Source organism: Cygnus olor, chromosome 2 (assembly GCF_009769625.2).
Source record: "Cygnus olor isolate bCygOlo1 chromosome 2, bCygOlo1.pri.v2, whole genome shotgun sequence".
NCBI classification, from domain to species: Eukaryota; Metazoa; Chordata; class Aves; order Anseriformes; family Anatidae; genus Cygnus; species Cygnus olor.
Window position 1 is genome coordinate 84,897,560 of NC_049170.1, and position 22,246 is coordinate 84,919,805.

General features: G+C 38.8%; 2 protein-coding genes across 2 annotated transcripts; both read left to right on the forward strand.

Moving 5' to 3' along the window:
- The first annotated feature begins 5,687 nt into the window (after positions 1-5,687).
- On the forward strand, positions 5,688-11,631 carry LOC121065156 (carboxymethylenebutenolidase homolog). Its single transcript, XM_040547759.1, is given in 6 exon segments — positions 5,688-5,902; positions 6,768-6,875; positions 8,317-8,408; positions 9,206-9,265; positions 9,268-9,296; positions 11,452-11,631. Coding segments are annotated over 6 exon segments (684 nt in total).
- Positions 11,632-14,455: 2,824 nt separating this feature from the next.
- Positions 14,456-20,794, forward strand: LOC121065399 (carboxymethylenebutenolidase homolog). The gene is made up of 6 exons (XM_040548215.1): positions 14,456-14,557; positions 17,081-17,308; positions 18,081-18,188; positions 19,298-19,440; positions 20,127-20,218; positions 20,544-20,794. The coding sequence occupies exons 2-6, from the start codon at positions 17,094-17,096 to the stop codon at positions 20,721-20,723; spliced, it is 738 nt and encodes a 245-aa protein (XP_040404149.1). The 5' UTR covers positions 14,456-14,557; positions 17,081-17,093; the 3' UTR covers positions 20,724-20,794.
- The last annotated feature ends 1,452 nt before the right edge of the window (positions 20,795-22,246 follow it).

The following is a 22,246-nucleotide window of genomic DNA, read 5'->3' on the forward strand; positions in this document are numbered from 1 at the left end:
TCTTCGTATTTGCTTCATTATTCTGCATCATGACATCAATAGTAATGAAATTGCTTATCCATTCTTCTGTCCTTGTGGGTGTGACTTTTCATTTTGGCATTACTTAAGTTACAGTTTTTGTTTTGGTATGAGAAGTCACAGGTGTTGGCATGAAGACACCCTGTTTTTGCATGAAGACAATGCTTTTATTATCTGAGACATATTCATTTCAGATATACTGCTGTACTGAACAGAATTTCTCATGCGTGAAATGAACATTTGGCTGTGTTAAGCAGTTAAGAAGGAGTGATGTTGTTAGGTGACACCCTCCAGGTATGCTATTTGTAATGTTAAGAGGACTTCCAGTATTCCTTCATCACCATCAAGGAAAAACATAACCAGTCCCTCCTGACTGTGGAAGTAACTCAGGCATTGTGCTAACAGTGGGTTTATTGTCCTGCTCCGAACTGTGGTGATCAGGTACAGGGCTGACCAACAGGTACCCGCAATCAGTCCTCATTATATCATTTGCTTTCCCTTATATTCCTTTTTCCCCTCTCAAGATCTTAATCTTAAGAAAAGGAAAGGAAAGGAAAGGAAGGGAAAGGAAAGGAAGGGAAAGGAAAGGAAAAGGAAAGGAAAAGAAAGGATAAACAATAATAAACATCCCTGTTATGTTAAACATCCCTGTTTTACCCCACTGGCTCCAGTTTTGCTGACTGGATGACTTTTTTTTTTTTTTTGATATTTTTAATTTTGTTGCCTTGGTAATGACTAGGAAATTTGTTCTTACTTAGAGATCGTCTGAACCTTTACTCATGTCCCTTTTTATTTTCTACAACATCTGCTGGTTTCTCACATGGCCACCCCGTCAAGGTAGCCAGACATCAAGGCTAGCCATCCCCATGGATATTGCTTTCCCTTTGACAGCAGCTCACGCATCACCATGCTCTCCGTCTGTAGGGCATGGTGCACCCTTTCTCTGCAAACCTTTGCGGGCTGAGTGTGTTCAACAACACCGCTGCAAGGCAAACACCGTGCTCGGCCCCAACCCAGAGCGGCTCTGGGGCCCTTCCTATTCTCCCCACCCCGAATACCTGTGGCCGTACCAAGTCACCAGCTTTGTCTTGCTCAGCTGAAAGTCTTGGTCCTGGTCCTGCAGCATTCACACTTCCCAGGGGAGAGCTCCGGGCTTTGGTGCTGCTGTCACCATGTTCTTTGGTAGCCTCAGAAAAATCCTCCAAATATTGTGGGCTGGTGAAGACAGTGCCACACGTAACATGCTTTTCATAGGAAATGAGTGTGTGTGGGAGCACGATAAGACTTTTTGCTTATCAGGGAAACAAAAAAACTCAGGGAGCTGGGAAAGCAAAATACACATTCTCCGGGGGGCCCGCTCAGCTGGAGCTGATGAGCTGGGTTTTGTAGCTGTAGGATAGCATGTGTGAGACAGAGCTGCAGGTTGTGCAAGCAGCTTTTAAAGAAGAGATGTGGAAACTTCCCAGTACTTTTCCCCAAACGTGCTCAGCCTGAGATGTTGGGGCCAGCCCAGGGTGTCTCCAGCCCTGCTGGGGAGCCGGGCTCTCCTGCCGTTCATAGCACACAGCTGCGGGTGCCGTGGCTTCTGGTGCCTGGGGTAAATTGTTGCCAGGCTTGGTTGGTCCACCTTGGTGGTGATGGGTGCCCTGATCTTATCCCCGTTCATTCCCATTTGCCCTCATCCATCTTTCCCCAGTGCATGAGTACGGAGCTTGCAGGCAGTGTGTAAACTCCTCCAGGTCTTTAAAACCCTTAATTTAGGCAGGGTTCCCCACACCTGCAGAAAAGGGAGGACGGTTTGCCTCGAGAGAAAGGAGGAGCTTTCTGCACGTAAATCCTAGCTGCCCAGCCCAGACATAAATCTCTATTTTAGGCAAGATCTGATGCTGATCCTTATCAGAGCTAGCTTTTCAGCGCTGCATTAAAAGTGCTGTGGTTAGCAGCTGTCACAGCCCTACTCACTCCAGGAAATGTCCACAAGATGGGGCCCTGCTCCTTGATTGTCATCGAGAAAACTTGGTGGAGGTTCGGCTCCAACTACAATAATCAAGGCTCTGAATGGTCCCTGCCAAACACTGCAGTAATAGTGTATTACTCCCAGAGGAAACCTGGGTTACTAGTCAGCAGAAAGCTGCTAAATAATGTCTCTGTATGCAGCAAGGCAATGTAGCCTGATGGATTTTGATAAAATGTGGAATTTCACCTCCTTAGGACTCTCTAGTTTATGAGGGAGCTCTGGTTGTGATACACTATCTTTACACCTTGTATTTTATTTTGCATGACTGAATATTTATTATTTGAAAGATCATTTGAAAGATCAGTTTATCTTCATTACACAGCAAAATCAGGTTGTCTTGGGGTATCATAAAAGCCTGATAAGCCGATGAGCTGTAAGACGCATGATTTAAATTGTACCCAGACTGTGCTCTGTTTATGCTTGCTCATCGTGAGTATGATCTTTCTTCTCGTACAAACAAATGTAAATAAGAGATATACTGAGCTTCTTAGGGAGATTTTAATCATGACAAACAGCACTAGTTCCCACTGATAGGTTAATCTTGTAATTCTCTGTTATTTAAACTTGCTTGGCCAAATAGCTCAGTCACGTTAAGATGGCTCAGCAAACTGAAACACAACTGAAGGAGGACAAACCTTAGGCAACCTACATATATATTTGATGAAATAGCATCCAAAGAACGGCAGCTAGTAGGTCTGAACCTCTGCCATACAAGCACCACCAGTGCTCTGAAAGGCAGGAGGAACCTCTGCTATAGCAGACTCCTATGGAGACCACTTTTTTTCCATTTTTTTCTCTGGCACTCTTAGCACTAGAGGGTCAGGGCTTGCTGGATGAGAAGATGGGGAGTTGCCACCTTGGTGGCGTGCCAAAGAGGAAGCAGGAAAAGGGCTGATGAGATGCTTTTGAGCAGTGACAAAAACGAAGCAAGGGATGAGGGAGAATGCACGGAGGTGTTTAAAACTAGAGCTGTTTTCAGTCTATTTCTGTATTGATACTGGAGCCCCAGGCTCACCTCTGTGGGTGGGATAACAGCATAGATGCTGTTGTGCCATGACCTCAAAATTCACAGGACTGACTGCCTAAACTGGGTCTTACAAAAATTGTTTTACTGTTTGATTTTATTTTTACAGGAGGCCTAAATGCATCTGATTTCTTAGGTGGAGATCAAGTCTGAGTACTTCATATGTAAAGAAGTGTTCATATGTCTGAGGCTTTAGACATATTTAATCCGTGTTTCACGTGCAGTTTCACGAAGAACTGATCTCAACTACAAGTACAAAGAGCTGATCTGAACTGCAAATGCAGTCAGATCCCTAAACCAACAAACTCCTTCTCATTACCTTTGTGGTGGTTGAATTACACATGGGTGAAAATTATAATTCAATTAACAAATAACTTCAATAATCCTGGTTTCCTCCAATTTTTTATTTAAAAATATTTTTCTTAACAGTACCAGATAAATTCTACATTGAGAGTGGATGGAGGAAACTTTTTTTTTTAATGGTCTAATCAACATCTCTATTAATCCCTTTTGTGAGCTATTTTACATAGTTTTTATTATCTACGTCAGTTTAATTAACATTTTATAGCAGGCATTCACTGCTGTTCAAAGGTTTTGCAGTGAATACTGGCATGTTTCTAGCAGTAACCTCAGCAGTACAAGATGATTTTCTCCTTTCTATACATAATTCATCAACATTCTTCAAGTCATTACATGACAAAAATCATACTTGTCAATACAGCATTTTTGCTTACTAAAATTCTGTTTACTAAGCCTTGGAAATGCCCCTATATTTGTTTAAACACAACTTGTATTTTGACATGTAATATTAGGCTACTTTTAAAAGAAACAGGACTTCTACTTAAATATAAATGGGTTTTTGCCAACTTACCGTTCACATGAACTGTGCAAAGTGAGGGAAAACATCAAGCACAGTGGTAGGGGAGTTGTTCTAGGTCCGATCAGTTTTACAGCGTGCATTTGAAATCTCTACCCATTGCTTTGCCTGAGGTTAGAGAAAGGTGCTGGAAAAGCTGCAGTTAGTCTAGTTAAACTGCACTGCATCTTCTGGAGGGTTTTTGCTGATTGGTTTGGAAGGTCAGGAGAGTAGCTCTGTTCAGAAACAGTGCTGTGGAGGGCCTACCCTAAGAGGGCCAGTTCTCGGTGCTGGGAACCTCTGCATGTGTCACCCCAAAGCACATTGCCCTGTGAAGACAGCACAACTGATGTAAAGAGGCAGGATTTGGGGTAATTTGTGGTGCTGTTCACTGTGTTTTCCTGTTTTGGTTTTAATACCACTTACCATGTTATGTACATTTGTAGTAGAGGAACTGAAGAGGGGAGAGAGTACTGGAGATATAGTGAAGGTCTTAGCTGACATCTGCTAGAATTAATTAGAAAATCCAGAAGGGGATAAATGGTTAAGATACATTCCTAGCAAACATAGTTAATGTTGAAGAGCACATTTGATTTTTATTGCCAGCACACTGGATTTCACTTTAGCAATGAGACCAGCCAGACCCAGGAATATTATTCCAGTAGATTCATTTACATGGGAAGAGAGACTATCCCTTGTTAATAAGCAACCATTGCCATTTTGATTTGTTAAGAGTGGCAACAGTATCACGTTAAACAGCTTCCCAATATGGGCTAAAAAAAAAGGCTGTGTATGACCACCTACTGCATGGTGGAAGGGGGAGAGTAGAGAGCACCAGAAGTTAACTGGGTTTTTTAAACACAAGATCCTACAGTGGTCTATCTCCTGTTGAAAGGAATAAGACATTAAAATGAGCTTGAGGAATTCTTCTGAGAAAACCTCCGAGGCTATAAACTGTTTGGAAACCTCTCTTCACTCAAGGAGAAATAAAGTAGCTTCCATTTTGTCCTTTAAAAGGTACACCTCTAGAAAAGTTAGGTATCTGTGATGTACTCATAAACAACTCTGGTGTACATCCCTATATTCCTCCTACCATTCTAGTTCAGATTACAGAGTGTGCAGAGAAACCCCTGCTGATTTACCTTCTCTGAGTTGGATTTTGGGAACTTGTAGAGACGCCAGTTAATGATGAGTTCTCTGGGAAAGGGCTGTACTCAACAGGTGATACTAAGGGACCAGCAAAGTGCATGTAAGCAGCTGCAGTCTTGGATTCCCCATGAAGGAAGAGAAAGGGGACACACACAATGAAAACTGCAAGGGAGAAGTAGTCAGAAGAGCGGCTTGCTGACAGTGGAGTTTCACAGGAGTAACAGCAAAAGATGACCAGGTGCCAGACCGTCAGGAGGAAGTGGGAGACCACAAGATGGTTTGTTGGGAGCTCACATAGAAATGTAGCTAGCACAAATTGGATTGCTCCAAGCAGAAAGCTAGGAATGATGGATTGACATGGATTGACATGAGCCCTTCTTCTGAGTTTATTGCACACCACAGTTATGCTGACTGACTAGGATTCATGAATGGAAACCAAACAGGGACAATGCCAGGAGCTGTTTTACAAGCTGCCTCGAGCTTTCACTTCTAACCTGGTGGTACAAAGTGCTTCTTACTAGGGGGTATGTAGGGACTGCATGAAGATTATGACATAATCATAGTTACTGATGCAAACAAATGGCATTACTGTTTGTCCTGCTTGCTTTCCTGCAGATTTCCAGATGGATAATGAATTGAGGCCCTTCCCATGTGATATTGGAGACAGATTTGACTATGAGTGTTGTGGGCAAGAAGTACAAGTTGAGCACATCAAGGCATATGTCTGCAAACCCCTTGCCAGCACGGACAAAGCTGTGATTGTGATTCAAGACGTGTTTGGATGGCAACTCCCAAACATGAGACACATGGCTGATATAGTTGCAGCTCATGGATACATGTAAGAAATGTTTTCTGCAAGAAATCCCACTCTTTATTTTCTACCATTAGAAGACAAAGGAGGCAAAGGCATTTAGTAAGTGAAAGATAACTGGTTTCCCAGGGATCCCATTGCTGCCCTGTGGGCTGGGCTGGGGAGAGCACACAGCAGTATCTAAGGGTGACCTAATGATGGCAGCCTGGGGAGTCCCTGTTTGTTTCCTTCTAGTGAATGCATGGCCCTGACTCTTCTGCTGGTCATGCGGCACATCTCAGGTCATCGTGAGCCAGGGTTTAGCTACTCTTGTGATGCAGGAGCTCTTCAGTACTGAGTGGGATCTTACTCTATGTCTCTTTTTCCAGTCACTAAATGGTGTCTTCAGTAAAGCACTCAGTCCATTTTTTTCTAGCTCATAAGCAAGCATCATGATGTGCTCTGTAGTAAATAACTATTTTCTGTAGCTGCCTTTCTTTAATTTGAATGCATTAATGATGGATTTATGTTAAATGGTATAAATGAATGCTGTATGCAAAATCAAAAATTGTAATCAGGACCCTGTTTGATCATTTCACAATGAAACATTGAAAAAATCTTATATATATACTTAGAAATGTTTTGTAAAGCATATAGGCATTTTTGTAGAACAGTTAACAATGGTATTTAAAAACATGACTTTCTTGGGGAAAAGAAATAAAAACTATATTTTGCTTGGGTAGAAGCTTTTTGTTGTATAAAGGCCCAAAAAGTCTCAGGGTTGATTAATTTATTTAATTTTGATTTTGTTGTGTGTTGATTTTTTTTTGATTTTGTTGTGTGTTGATTTTGTTGTGAGTTGATTTTTTGTTGTGTGTTGATTTTGATTTTTGATGTGTGTCTGCGTGTGCAGAGCCATCTGCCCAGACGTTTTTGCAGGAAAAGAAGCTTGGAAGCCTTCCGATGACTGGTCCAACCTTGATGATTGTCTGAAAGCTCAAGATCCCAGAAAAATAAACAAGTAAGGTGTCAGGGAACTGCATATCACATTGGCTAGAATCTTTAAACCTTTAAACACAGGGAGGGATAGTAGTGATAGTACCCCACAGCCATTTAACTGTTCTTATGACAGACAACTCTCATGTCATCTCAGTGAAGAAATTCACACTGGGACCACTGTGAAACAGAAGCTAGCGCTTAACACCTGTAGCAGTCCTCGAGGAACGCTGCTTAAACAGCGATCTGTGACCCACCCTGGCTTCCAGTTAGCCTGGAATTAACCTGGTGTTTGATTTTAATTTGTTAATATTAGAGTGTAAATTGTGCTGCCCCTGAAGAGATCATGTCTATTCCTTGCACATGTGCAACGCTGCTCAAGCATTTATCATCAAAGACCTTCTGTCTCTATCAGAGGTGCTGTACTGCCTTAATAACACAGAAGGCAGCTGTTGGCAAGACAATACTGTGAAGGGGCCAGACTAATTAGAAATCAAACTAATTAACTTTGTTGGAGAGCAAATCTCTTTCTTGGTCTGTGGGGAGTAGCTACATTGAAGGTTGCTGGGCTTAGGTATTTGGTGAGAAGGTTATGGGAGACATAATTGAATCACGTCCAGAGAGCTCCTGTCTCAGTTGTTGTGGAAACTTCTTAGTTTGAAATCTGTCCCCTCTCTGCTGGAATGGGAAGGAAGGGTTGGGCTCTGCCTGGCATTTCTTACAGGCAATTCACATGTTTTAAATGTCAGCTACAGTGAAGAAAAATTTTTGGCACTTAATTTGTATATGTGTATGTGGTGATGGTGGGACGACAGATAAGGTAGTATATGTGGGGCTGAAAATATAGTTCTTGAGGTGATATAAAACACTTAACTGTTACCTCTCTCCCACCGATACTTTCTCTTTAGTGCCTCTACATGGTGACAGGGGTCTTCGGGGTACTTCAGGGGTAAATGGATGCTTCCAGAATACAGCATCTGGGCCAGGTGTATTTCAACTGACACTATAAATCCTCGAAACATCTTCCATGTTTGTTATGTTGACTTTCCTTCAGCAAGTGTCTCAGAGGCTAACTTACAGTTATTGTCAACATATTGATTGTCTAATGAATAGTGTTCTCTGGAGAGGTTGTTATTACTTTTTTGTGTCTACATTTACAAAACAAAAAATCATCCAACTTTTAAGCATTTTTACCTCTTAGGTAGGTGTTTAAACAATCATCTGCTTTTCATCCATTTAGCTTTCCTTTGATGTATTTTATCCATGTTGTGGTTTTATTTGATTCCATTTGTTTTTTCCTATCTTTGATGATTTCAGATTAGCAAGCCATAATATTTGCCTGAAATAATGGTTTATTTAAAGTTTATGAAAAAAAATATAGTAGCAACACAGTAGAGGGACACATATGCATACTTATATTTTCTTTTCATATTTTCCAATATTGATTTTACTATGTGTGCTAAGAGATTAGGGGTCATCGGTTTTTGCTGGGGTGGTGTTGCTGTACATCATACGATGCTGACATACCCCAAATTAAGGGCTGGTGTATCTCTCTATGGTAGGTAAATTCAAGGATGTAATACAAGCAGGTACACATGCGTATGTGTATTGTATAGCTTAGGGACTTGATCTAGCATTATTTCTTCAAATTAGGTTTTCAGTTGATGATGACAGATATTTTGAGCAAAGTAGGAAGGATATTATGCAAGGAAGATGATAGTGAGGAAATTTGTTCCTAGTTTCATAATGAATCGTAGGAGCTGCATCTTTACTTCAGGTTTAGACAGACATACATGTCCTTGGGTTCCCTTCCCAATTCAGTTCCCTTTTCCTGTTTACTACTGCTTTGCAACTGCATGCTGCAGAGCTAGGACTTCACCCACATACAGAAAGTGTTGTTTTTGATTTAGCTACTCTGTGTAGTTAGATTGTGGTTATTTTAGCATCAGTTGTCCTTTTATGCTCCGCTCAAGAAGCTGGGTTAGCTAAACTGCTCTTTGCTAATGTTCCTAGAATGTAAATTTTGGACTACTTATTAAAGCATTGACTTTCCCCATCGGTTCAGAGTAACTCTACGTTGTACGCACAGAAAACATCTTTCAAGTCATATGAATTCAGATATTCAATCTGTAGCTCAAGAAACTAAAATAAAGTTTTAATCTAGAAGGGTGTTCTTCTAGAAGCCATGTTTACAGTAGCTTGTTAAAAAGCTCCTGACATAGTGACATTTACGGGTACACATTGCATAAGACAGGAGAACTTTTCACTGCATAAACAGAGTGCTGAATCTGAATTTCAACTTAAAAGTCAATTGAAGGTTTGTTTGTTTGTTTGTTTATTTTTAATGTTTTCTAGGTCTAATCAAGGATTCTGATGATGTGTCCAATCTGCTGAACCCTACATTTTTCATTTTTGCTGAAAAGATGACTTCATTCCCCTTCATCAAGTACGCTAATAACCTCTGTCTTCTTTCATTTCTGTGTTTAATTTTTCCTCCTGAATTATAAGCCAAAACTCAGCCTTATTAAAAAAAATCAACAAATAAGCAGAAGAATGGAGGCAGACATAGAAGGAATTACATAACTTAGAAAAAAGAATTAAAACTATATATATATATTTTTTTTCCTGAAGTCTCTTTCTTTTGTGAAAGTATTTCCAGTAACCCAGGTAAAAAAGTTTTATAAAAATCCTCTTGCAGTTTTGGAGTATTCAGGGAGCAATCCTTTGCTGGATGCCTTTTTTTTTTTTTTTTTTTTCTATTGGTTCTGGGTAATTTAGACATGATAATTTTATCAGACTTCACAGTGAAGAAAATACGTAAAAGTGTAAAGTTAGTGGAATAAATAAAGTCAAGGATATGATGAGGAACAGTGATTTAGAAGACTGTTTTTTCTTTTTAGCTGCATTTGATAATTTATTTTTAAGTTAGTATAAAGCAAATGGAACAAGGTAAGCCCATGAGCAATTACTTTTTGTATAAAAGGTGCACTTAAACTGCACAGAAAAACACCTGTATTGAGAATTATTAATTTTTTGTTGCACTTGCAACATAAGCTCTTCTCCCTTGTGTGCAAATATATGTGCCTAAATGCAATTTTTGATAAAAGGATCAATTTTTCTTGCTGCACACTCTACTCTAGCCAGTATGCTAGGGAGATCATACTTACGAAATTAAATAAATGTTTAATATTAATCAATTTTCTAGTACTGTAATGAAGGAGATTTTTTTCTGTGATTCTTTGTCTCATCCAGCATTCACAAATTCTGTTCACTTTACAAATTTTCTTAGTCAAATTTGTGTGCTAAATAGAATGATGGACTTTAAAATGAAAACATACCCACACCCTAGAAGTAACATTATGAAATATAACACAAAGGATAGAATTAGGGCAGCTGAGGAAACATTCAGTCTGGGATTTACGAGCACTTGGTCATTCCACTTCCCAACATTACTGGCAACTATTTTCTGTGAAACCTTAATGAGTGTCTGCACTGTGATAGTTAGTAAGCCTTACGTGTAGATATCTCCACATATCCTGTGAAGTGAGGCCATCATGCAGGATGATGTGCTTGTTCCCATGCATACATGTCCATAAAAGAATATCTTATATCAGCTACACAAGTCCAAGTTTATAATTGGAGAACTGGTCTACAGGAATTTCCACTTGGATTTTTCACATTTGCACGCGTAGTCTGAAGTATAGAAAGAAAGATTTGTTAGGTAAACTGTCATGCTCATGATTGATTAGCCATAAAACAAAACACATTTTAAAAGTCTTAGTGAGATAAAAGAGCACATGGTTTTCAAAGTGCTACTTGAAGTCATCAGTGACAGAGAAATGGGTGGGAATAAAGAAGGTGGAGGCAGACTTTTTTCATTGGTATTCAGTGAAAGGAGAAGAGGCAATGGGGACAAAGTGCAAAACAGGAAATTCCACTTAAGCATAAGAAAAAAAGAATTCCTCTGAAGGTGCTTTAATATTTGAATCCGAGAGAGGTTGTGAAGTTTCATTCTTGGAGGTATTAAAAACCTAGCTGGACAAGGCCCCGAGCTGTAGTTGACAGTAAGGGTTGGACTACACATTCCCCAGAGGTCCCTCAAAAATTTGGTGTTTATATAACATTTGGAAGTGACACTAAACTGACACAAGTTCCTAAAACTTGAAAAAAGGGATATCTTGCCCTCATTTATGTCATTCTAAACAGTACATACAAATGTATTTCAAGCTTTCCAGACACATACACTAATAAACCATGTATGATAAGCCAAATTGCATTCATTGGTGTCTGATTGAGGCTTGTTACTCAGTTTTAGTTTATTTAGTATTTTCATATGTTGTGTGTGTAGGAAGTATTTTTATTGTATCTATATCTTTGCAGGTTGTTGTACCTACCTTTATATTCTAACAGATTTTCTAGACCCTTATTGCAACGGTGTTTTTTCTTTATATAATTTTACTTTTTGTTTTGCCCATAGGGAGCTTGGTTATTAGTGTCTAGCCTGCATGATAAATCAGGGAGTTGAATGATGAATAAACTAAGGACTGGCAGCATGGAATATATCTATATTAATGTAACTGTGACTATGCTCTATATTACAGGGCACCCTACTGGAGCAGAAGCTAAAGCAAAATTGTAAAGCTGATTATCAGGTTAAAATTTATCCTGGACAAACTCATGGTTTTGTACATCACATAAGAGAAGATATCAATCCTAAGGATAAGCCTTATATTGAGGAAGAAAGAATGGATATGATCAACTGGCTGAATAAATATATTTAATAGAAAAGCAAACAATTAATTTATAACATAATCATGTAACATATTGTGGAGATTTTCAATAGCACATTTTAGAAAATTAGGAGGGAGAGCTTGCTGAAATTAAAGAAAAAAGCAAACAATATTTATATATATATTTTTTTGTCAGTAGATTCTAACTCATAAGTTCATGCTGTATTCTTTTGAGGCGGTTTCAGATGTCACTTAGCAGTGTCGTGTCTTAATATGCTGTGAAATGGTTTACAATTCCTTGGGTTTTAGCTTAATACTTGAAATAATTTATACTAATGGTAGAATAATGTTTTTATGTTATGGCCACTGTTCATCTAAGTACCATATAAATCACAGGCCCAAAATTTAGGGACACAAATGGATTGTCTGATGGAACTACTTATGAGACACTAGGCTTCTTTGACTGGTACCCTGGTGGCAGGTATTTATTTAACAAGTGACTTTATTGTGCATGTCTTTTTTCAAAATTTGGAGTCTGAGGTTATTCAAATGGGGTACTGCTTTCTCACATTACCTTTGGTCATGTGATACTCTATAGATAATTTCCTAATCAGATTCAGAAATCAAAAGTATAATACAAACGGCAAACAGGGCATTATTGTGTGGTTTACAAACCATGGTTACTGCTTAAAGAAGAAATATTAAATGTTTTTGCGCAATGTATCTTGTTACGTAATTATTCCATTGATGATACAGCAAAAATTTCTGTGTTGCATCAGCTCAAGATTGCATCTACCTCAGCACCCAGCCTTCATTGGTGGCCAGCAGTGGCTGCTTAGGGAATTCTCCTTTCATTCCACATCCTGGCAGGCAGCAGTTAGGGTCTTTCTGTGCTGGATGTTCCTGTTGGGGCATTGTGTTGAATAGCCACTGATGGACCTACCTTCTGTGAATTTGCCAGGAGAACTCTAATTCTGGCCTGTGACTGCTGCTGAAGAAGTGTTGCTTTTGATAAGATACCTAATGTATTAATCTACCTGTTGCCTGGGTGATACAGCTCTTATAACACATACTTCTTTCTTTTTTTTTTTTTTTTCCAGGAGAAGAATGTAGAGGTCTGGAAGCCTAGTGTGTCTCAATTACCTCAGTGTAAAACCTAGGTAACCCTAAATTCAGTGGAGTTCCCTTAGCATTAGAAAGTAAGCTGTTGTGTAAGAGGATGGTCAGGTCATATATTTAGAGAATGGCTGTCATTCATAAATATTTAAATGGCATGTGTACTGTAAAACTAATATTGTGACTAAGCAAAAGGAAATAAAAAACAACTGAGATGCTGCATTTGTTAGAAGTTGAAAGGGTAAATGCAAGTTACTACAAGTGCAGTCAAGTCTTCACAATAAAACTGCAACTCACTGTGTAAGATCTGGCATTTTGAGTTTATAGTACAAAGTGCAATCAACTGCACATACGGAGATTGTGAATGTTTTGAATTAAATTTTGACTTCTAATTAAAAGTTATAAGGGGAAAATCTGAATGGATTGTCAAGGAACACAGAATCAACAAGAAATCAAAATAAAACCTGTTTAATTTATAAAGTTTAATGTTAATATTAAGGTCATGGAAAATAGTCTTACGTATAAAGGAAAGTTTCCACAGGCACAGTACAGTCATTCAAGGAAGTGAGCGTGGGGCGAAGCAATCCTGGTGAAGAGAAGTTTCTGGAAGAATTGCTGTAGTGTCTTTTTTCTATGAATGATTTCAACTGCCGGTTTTCGTCATTTATTTTGCTACTGTTCTTTGAAGTTGTGGAGGATCTAACTCTATGTGCTATAATTTTTGTAATTTGTAATTTATGTAGTTTGTAATATACAAGTGGGAAAAGCCCCCCCTCCAATAAAAAAAAGACTACCAAAAGAATTGGGTTTTGAACCTTATGACTTCACTCTGGAATTCTTTGGTAGGCTTTTTTCATTCATTTGACTTCAGTTTAGGAATTGTAAACAAATCGTAGTGATAAAATTATTTAGAATAAGGGCAAACAGCTTATACATGAGGACTAAATTGCAAAACGGGTCACTTTGTCAACATGAGACAAAAGTGCATTTAGTGCTATTTTTCAGATGTGCCTCTGAAGAAACAGTGAACTTTCACTGCTATTTTTACATAAAGCTCTTTAAAGAATAAACCCGATTATGCAACAAAAAGAAGATCAGAAAGCCAACTGGGAAGGATACAAGGATCAGGCAGTCACTTTAATTCAAAAGGGAAAAAAAATATATCCTGATAGGATAAAAATGTATCAGCATTTAAAACATTTATTATAATTATATGTAGAGCAATCTACACAACTGTTAACTTTTTAAGATTTTATTTGTTCTCATGCTGGAAGAGAAAATATTTTTCCTATGCTATGCTCTGTCTTGTATAGGGCTTTGAAACGATGTCTCTGTGTCACTACCTCACCCTGCTGATGACTTCAGATTTCTCTATTACCAATGTATAGGTAGTCTAAGGAAATAAAAATACCAGCATAATGTTTGAAAGTGATACTACCCCAACCTTTGAAAACAAAGGAACACCCTAAAAAAAAAAAAAAAAGATTAAATGAATTGCTCAGCTAAGTAAACATATTTCGTAAGTTAGGAAGAACTCCCAATATTAATACCATTTCGTATAAACTACAGGAAACATTTTGTATTCAGATACAGCATGACTTGTCACAGTAGCACACCCTGCTTATACTTACAAGAAAATTAAAGGCTTAAAAAAAAAGTGAAATTCTAGCTTTGTGACTCTGTGATATGTACAGATAAAGGCAGTAAATTACGCAACTCTTATTTGAAGAAACTTGATCCTTGCACTCACCCCTTCCATTTTATGAGTTAGCACTTTCTTCGTGATCCCATTCAGTGCTCGCTGTCCTCGCTGCACACTTGTGGCTTGGCTCTGCTGTCACACACATTGGCTGTGCTACAGGTATGTGTGGTTTTTTGTTTGTTTGTTTTTTGGTTTTGGTTTTAACTTTCACAGCTTTTCCTCATGAGAAACATAAAGCAAGTGCCTGCTGAGGCTGAACTCGGTGTTGCACATTATCTATGTGCCTTTTTGAAGAGTTCATGTTCATTTAAATGGTACCAGAGTGCTACTTTCTTCCCAAATTATTCCAGGTGGCAGTTCGGAAATCTGTTGATTTCCTTCTCAAGATGGGGAAGACATCTCAAGAGGAGACTCAGGAGAACCTCTTGAAAGTGAAAGAGCCACAGAGTACATCTTCATATTTTTCTAGTTGTAGATTCAGGTTGCTGAAAGCTAAAGTTATTGTTTGGCCTTCAAATACTCAAGTGCTTGCAGGTGGAGATGGTAGAGCAGAAAGAGTGCAGTGATGGATGTGGGCTTACATCTCCTCCTAGAACAATATCTATTCTATATAAGGGAGGGGGAGATAAATTTTTAAGAAATAGTTCAGTAGAATTTCAGAAATTGGAAATATAACTTGCATATAGTGCATACTACAGCAAATGTAGAAACACTGGTACACTTTGATTACATTACAAATCCTGTAAGTCTATATGGCTGATACACCATATGAGCCTCCACATTGCCTCTTAGGCTTGAGTTTGGTGCTTGCTTCCTGAGCTGCTATATCCCTGTCTCTAAATATTCAATATTTTACATTTTACTTTAAATTTTACCAGACAACTTAATACAAAATGTTTGCAATTAAATCCTTTAAGCATATACTGACCTGTGGGGCATAGTGTTTGTGCTTCTGGGGTTCTAAAACATGTTTCTTTAATATTCAATTGATCTTCTTGTTATATTTTCTGATTTTAGTCTAATAAAAAAAATTTTTTTGAAGGAAAAGCAGTTATTAACTCTTTTTGATTATACATTTAAACTGCATTTTGGCTTAAATTCTGTCTATTAATTCATTTTTCCCGGTAGACTTATTTTAAATTAGGAGTCCTTTATATGAGACTACAGCATATGAAAAAAACATAGGTGGGTGTGTCTTATTAAAAAAAAGAAAAAAGTTGAGGATTTGTATATATGTGTGCCTAAAGTTAATACAGCTTTCAAGTAAGATACAGCTTGTTTTGAAATTTTCATCTGTGAAAACCTAGCCTTGTAAATCTGGAACATCTTGGTCCCTGGAAATCTGTGCAAATCTCCTGGCTGTAAGGTTGTCTGTTGGTTGGTTCTCCTGCAGCTGTCCCTTTAGTGCTGCAACTATTTAAGTCATGCCAGTTCAGGGACCGTTTAGTACCTGTTTTTCCCGTTTCTCTCTGTGAGCACATTTGGCGCAGTCAATATTGAACATCCCTGCTTCTGTACTAAGCAGAGTTTTCTTAGACAACGTTCACAGGCCTTTGCAGTTTGTCTGGAGGAAGTTTAGGCGAAGCTTTACCTAAGTTCTCCCCACATTCTTGAATAACTTGGAGATGCCCTGTGCATATTCAGGTAAGTTATTTGGGTCTTTTTGCAGTAATATGAAGTCAGTCCACCCAGTTGGTTAATCTAAGGTCAGTGGCATAAAATCATTAACTTGAGAGTGTAAGGATCTACACCAACCTGTATTAGTCTCTGTTGGTGGCTTTTGACCTTTGTGAATAACTTGTTTATTTTCACCTAAGCAATAGTTTGTAATAATTTAACCATACCCTACTGTTACCTTGTTCATAAAACGTTTGGCTTAACTCATGGATTTTTCCTTACATTAATTTTTCTTGTTTTTCTGTCTTGGAGTTTGAATGTATTCCTTTTTTTTTTTTTTTTTTTTAATATTAAAAATTTTATACTCTGGCTTCCACTGATCAGTACATTTTTCTGACACCTTCTTTAAGTATCCTCCTTCAAAATCTGCCATATCTGAGGCTAATGCTGGTTTAGAAAAATGATTTCTTGATACTGAAAATGTCTGCTATAGGAAATTTAATCCTCAAGGAAAATGCCACAGTTAATCAAGGTGTAATTATGTCTTTCTACACAGGTGTGGTTTTTTTGTTGTTTGTTTATTATTATTATTATTATTATTATTATTATTATTACTATTATTATTATTATTATTTCCAAAATGCAAAGTCCTGTATTAAGCCTTTACAGTCTATAACAAAGAACGCATTCCTGGCAGGGACATATACATGATGAAGAGTAAAAGAGCTGGCTTCATCACTATTTAATTAATTTATGATGGTTGCCTGGCTGGTTGTTCTTTACTTTTCCTGTATTATTGTAGGGCACACAAGCCCTAGTTATGTGCCAGGTCCCCGCAGAAGAGTTTATAAGATAAGTTAAGAGTTTATAAGACAACCAACAAGGTTGTTACTTATAAAAAAAATGTCCCAATGTGCTGATTGGCTGATGTTGCATTTTTGATCATCAATGATCGGTAAGTGTACTGATTCAAAAATTCAACAGTCTATGATACCTCTGTGTTTTGATCTTTTCCAGTGTGGTGTGCTGTGATATTCACACCTGAATGTTTTCTGTTCTTCCCAGGGCGATATCACACATGGCTAATGAATTGAGGCCCTGCCCATGTGACATTGGAGACAGGTTTGACTATGGCGGCCGTGGGCAGGAAGTACAAATTGAGCACATCGGGGCTTATGTTTCCAAACCCTCTGCCAGCACAGACAAAGCTGTGATCGTGATTCATGATATATTTGGATGGCAACTCCCAAACACGAGATACATGGCTGATATGCTAACAGCCAATGGATACATGTAAGAAATCCTACTCTTTTGCAAATGCCTTCCGTTTCGTTTTTTTTTTTTTTTTTTTTGTAAACCATACAAACATGAACAATTTCATAGGCTTCATTTACAGGCTTCTATAAAGAGTTTCCTGTTGAAGCATCATTGTTGAGCAGTCCCACCATAACGAGGTAGTAGACAAGTAAAGAAGGAAAGGGGGAAATGGAGAAAGTCTTATTTTGTATCTTTAGTTGGGTTTCTGTAATGGCTCTGTGAGCATGAAACAGCTGCATCCTCCTCCCTTACATAGCACATTCGCAAGTTCACTGCTATGGCAAAAATTCCAGGCAAGCTGAAAGTAATTCCGTGGAAGTGAACCATACCAGCTTGTGCCAGAGAAAGAAATAAGGTCTCAGATATGTGAAAAGAGTATTGTATATCCACTTCCCTGTATTACTGGGCTAGCATTCCTTCTTGCCCAAATGTATGGACTGTGTAAATTGTAGGTTTTCTTTTATTTCTAATTTGGTAGGAAACCACTAAGGTTTTTCAATTGCAATTAAAAAAAAAAAAAAAAAAAGACAGATTAATTAATGAATTTTAAAAAGGAAAAAATATCTGGAAGTTAGCTAACTGTATTTATCAGACACGGAAAAATAATGAGGGTTGCATGTAAAATGCTTTGGAGATTAAATTCTATGTGTACTCAACAAAATGAATTTTTTGTAATACACACAGACTTCCCTTCAATCCTTTCTCACTGTTATTTCTTGGGCATAAAATGTTTTTATTTTTCTTGCAGAGCCATCTGCCCGGATTTTTTTGTGGGACAAGAAGGGTGGAAACCTTCAAATGACTGGGCTTCTTTCGATGATTGGCTGAAAACTCGACAGGCCAGCAAAATAGACAAGTACAACTGTTGTTCATGGTCCAGCTTGTGGATGTGCTTCTTTAGTAGGAATTTTTGCATCAGTAAAGATGCAGGATTAGGTCCTAAATTATTAATGGATCAAATGCAGATGGATGTCCAGAAACAAAAAATTTGTGCAGTTCAAGTGTTAAGCTTGAAGGTTATGTGAGGAATGATTTTTGGAGAAAAGCAGATCTTTGAACAAGAGTAAAAGTGACCACTATTTACCTGTGCAGAGAGTAAAAGAGGGATCAATGACTCAAAAGAAAAGAACCAACAAAGGCTAGGGGATACAGCAGGCTTATTCCATTTCTGTTTGATTCAGTTCCTGTGGGCAGGCACATCTTCTATGAATTTCTGTTAAGGTGCAAATACAGTCACCGAATGTGATTTAACTGGGAAACATTTGTTCTGCTCCCCATCAGATCTCAGCAACTTTAAACAATACTACTTTGCCATTTTTCTAGCTATATTTTTAACCATTTTTATCTGACCTGGCCTAATTATGTAATACTCCTGTTGATTTTGAATCAACAGTTTTAAACTTGCTGCCACAATTCCATGAAGTATTTGTGTCCCCTGGGAACACTTTACCTCTAGTCACATTTGTGATAATGGGATGTTCTCGACTGGATATGTCTCTTTTAAACTTTTTTTTTTGTTTTTGTTAGCCTATAGGACAAATATTGCCACTTGTGACATTAATTTTGTTGCTGTTTATAAAATCACTTTAGGTTCTAACTACGGTGATGTGGGAAGAGTGACTTTACTTGTTTTTTCCTGTCTTCTCACCTGCAGTTTGTCCTATAATTTAGAAATGAATAATTGTAAGCGAGTGTTGTGGGTTGACCCCAGCCAGCAGCCAAGCACACACACAGCCACTATCTCACTCCCTGCAAACAGGACAGGGGGAGAATAGGAGGAACAAAAGGGAGAAAACTTGTGGGTTGAGACAGAGACAGTTTAATAAGTGAAGGAAAGAGAAAAAACACAAATGATGCAAAAGCTCACTACCTTCCACAAGCAGACTGATGCCCAGTCAGCCTCTGAGCCGCAGCCACCGTAGAATCAGGCTCCAGCTTTAACTCACTTTTATTTACCTTTTTTAGAGAAGTTGATGTTGTCCTGAAGTATCTAAAGGAGCAATGTGGCGCGAAGGAGATTGGTGCCATTGGGTTCTGCTGGGGTGGAGCAGCAGTACAACATCTGATGCTGAAAAATCCTCATTTAAAGACGGGAGTGTCCCTCTATGGTAAGTGTCAAAGGTCTGTTATGTTGTGGGAGAACATGACCAGAGCAGGAGCTATCCTGGAGGAGCATTACTGTAACGAATCTTAACGTGACATCTTATGGGAGAAGGTGATATGATTTCAAAAAAAATCTTTACACAATTTGTCTTTATGCACCCACATTCTTACACAGAAACAATCCTGAACAGCAGGATTCGAGTGGCACGGCCAGGATTGCTTCTGTGCACCATAGAGTACAAGGAACACTACGGGCCTCACCATGTCTCAGATTCCTCTTGACTGGTGACAACAAAATAGTTTCTGTACATGTCTTCCATACCTGTTAGGATCCAGCAGCTATTGTGAGGTGGGTCTTTGCCTCAGGATCTTGCCTACCTCCATTTCCATAACTCTTCAGGCAGGATGCTGCCCACTGTCTGGTGTTCAATATTTGGAAAATCTGTTTGAAATATGTGTCTGTACTCTATTCTGCTGTTGGGCTCACAGGAAAAGAATAGCGATATTCTGCAATGTTTTGCTATCCTTCTGCCAGAGTACAGGGACCTTCACTGACGAGTCAGCTGTGCTGGGGTCTGCATGGGCAGCAGGCCACCAGGTCATGGCATTCACTGTGATTGTATATCTTTAACAGTGGTTTAACCACTTTAACTAACATGAATCATTTCATATGCCTTTGCTTTTTCCATAGGAGTGATCAGGTTCTTTGACGACGGATCCAATTTGCTTCACCCCACCTTCTTCATTTTTGCTGAAAATGATAATTTCATCCCACTAGAGCAAGTGAGTTTCCCATCAGAGATATTTATATTTGTATGCTTTCCATCCTTGTTTTGTAATCTGGTATTTACTTAGGAGACACTAGAAAATGAATTTCACTTTTCTTCCTCTTTACTGTAGTTCTATGTAAATTTGTGTTGTTTATCCCCAAAGTTTTACAGTGACACTAAAAAATGTTTTCTGTTTCTGTTGCAAAATACAGTTGTTCTATATGTGGGAGTTGCTAGGAGGAAAGAGGCAAGAGGGAAAAAAAAGGTTAATTTGAGATCTGTAAATACATAATGTGCTAATTCAGTATGCAGCCAAGATGATATGTTCTGTGTTACAGGTCACCGATCTGAAGCAGAAGCTTAAACAAAACTGTAAAGTTGATTATGAAGTTAAAATTTACCCTGGACAGACTCATGGTTTTGTACACCGTAAAAGAGAAAATATCAATCCTCAGGATAAACCTTATATTGAGGAAGGAAGAAAGGATATGATCAACTGGCTGAATAAATACATGTAGAAGACATAAAATGTCCATAAAGTAAATGAATTTTTTTAGGAAATCAGAAAATAATAAAGATTATATTGATTAAAATGTTCTTAAAACCAAAATATTTTGTAAAACCCTTTTGCAATAACACTACTTACATACACTTATTTTCTAAGGAGATACATAAACATTTTCAATCACTGAAAGCCTTAACTGTAAAAAAGATTTTTAAATTTGCACTCCCAGGCCCTGCAACTGGGCTGGGTTCATGTCGTTCCCCTGTGATGGACGGGCAGAGGGAAGGGCTGGACAGGCATTTCTGTGCTTCCTGACAGTCCTGACATGTTCCTGGACTCAGCACATATAGAACCACTGAATTGTTTGGGTTGGAAGGGGCCTTAAAGACCACCCAGTTCCAACCCCCTGCCATGGGCAGGGACACCTCCCACCAGACCAGGTTGCCCAAAGCCCCATCCAGCCTGGCCTTGAACACCTCCAGGGATGGGGCATCCACAGCTTCTCTGGGCAACCTCTGCCAGTGCCTCAACACCCTCACAGTGAAGGATTTCTTCGTCATACCTAATCTAAATCTCCTCTCTTTTAGTTTAAAGTCATTACTCCTTGTCCTGTCACTACACTCCCTGACACAGAGTCCCTCCCCAGCTTTTCTGTAGGCCCCCTTTAGGTACTGGCAGGCTGCTGTAAGATCTCCCCGGAGCCTTCTCTTCTCCAGGCCGAACAACGCCAACTCCCTCAGCCTGTCTTCACAAGAGAGGTGCTTCAGCCCCTTGATCATCTTTGTGGCCCTCCTCTGGACTCACTCTAATATATTCGTGTCCTTTCTCCTGCCCACGTACAGGAGAAACTGGTGCATGGGAGAGACTTGCAGACACCTTCGCACACTGGCACAGCCACATCCCATGCATGTGCCTATGTAGCTCTGCTGCAATGCGAGGGTAGCAATGTGTAAACCTTCCCAGAAGGCAGCAACTTGGGTATGTGGTTCAGAAAGCCTGTGAAGTGTGAATTTAGTTCCCAGATATGGATTCCTACCCAATTTGCCGGGGTTACTATGAGAACAGACAGCGATGATGAAATCAAACACCCTACAACTATTGCCTCACATGGATTTTATATAAAAGGATCTTGATGTCTTTCCTTAATGCTCACCACTTTGCTTCATGGGAGACAATCAGTAATATCTTGGCTGGCAAACCATTCCAGACTGGACAGATTGGAGTTATGTTTCTTTTTATTTATTTATTTTTTAAATGTGAACAGACAGATGTCTCCGGGAACTGAGCTAAGCTTTTCTAAATTTCTTCTGCGACAAGGGAATAGTGAAGCTGTGAATAGTATTGTGAGTAGTATTTTGTCAAAATTAATCATCCTTGGAGAATTCAGAGTGGGTTGCTATAGGGCAGGTGTTGCATTTCATCATTTATTCATATTTGCCATCACTGGGACTGCAGAAATATGGGACTGTAGAAATATGGGACCTGATGTAGAAAATTCAGAATTTTGCCAGTGTTAACATTTTCTTTACTAAAAAT

Bases quoted from the DNA above. Each gene is read 5' to 3' on its own strand.
- LOC121065399 (XM_040548215.1), top strand. From the start codon at position 17,094: ATGGCTAATGAATTGAGGCCCTGCCCATGTGACATTGGAGACAGGTTT. The intron at 17,309-18,080 runs GTAAGAAATCCT...TTTTTCTTGCAG, and splicing joins CTAACAGCCAATGGATACAT to AGCCATCTGCCCGGATTTTT. The intron at 19,441-20,126 runs GTAAGTGTCAAA...CTTTTTCCATAG, and splicing joins GACGGGAGTGTCCCTCTATG to GAGTGATCAGGTTCTTTGAC.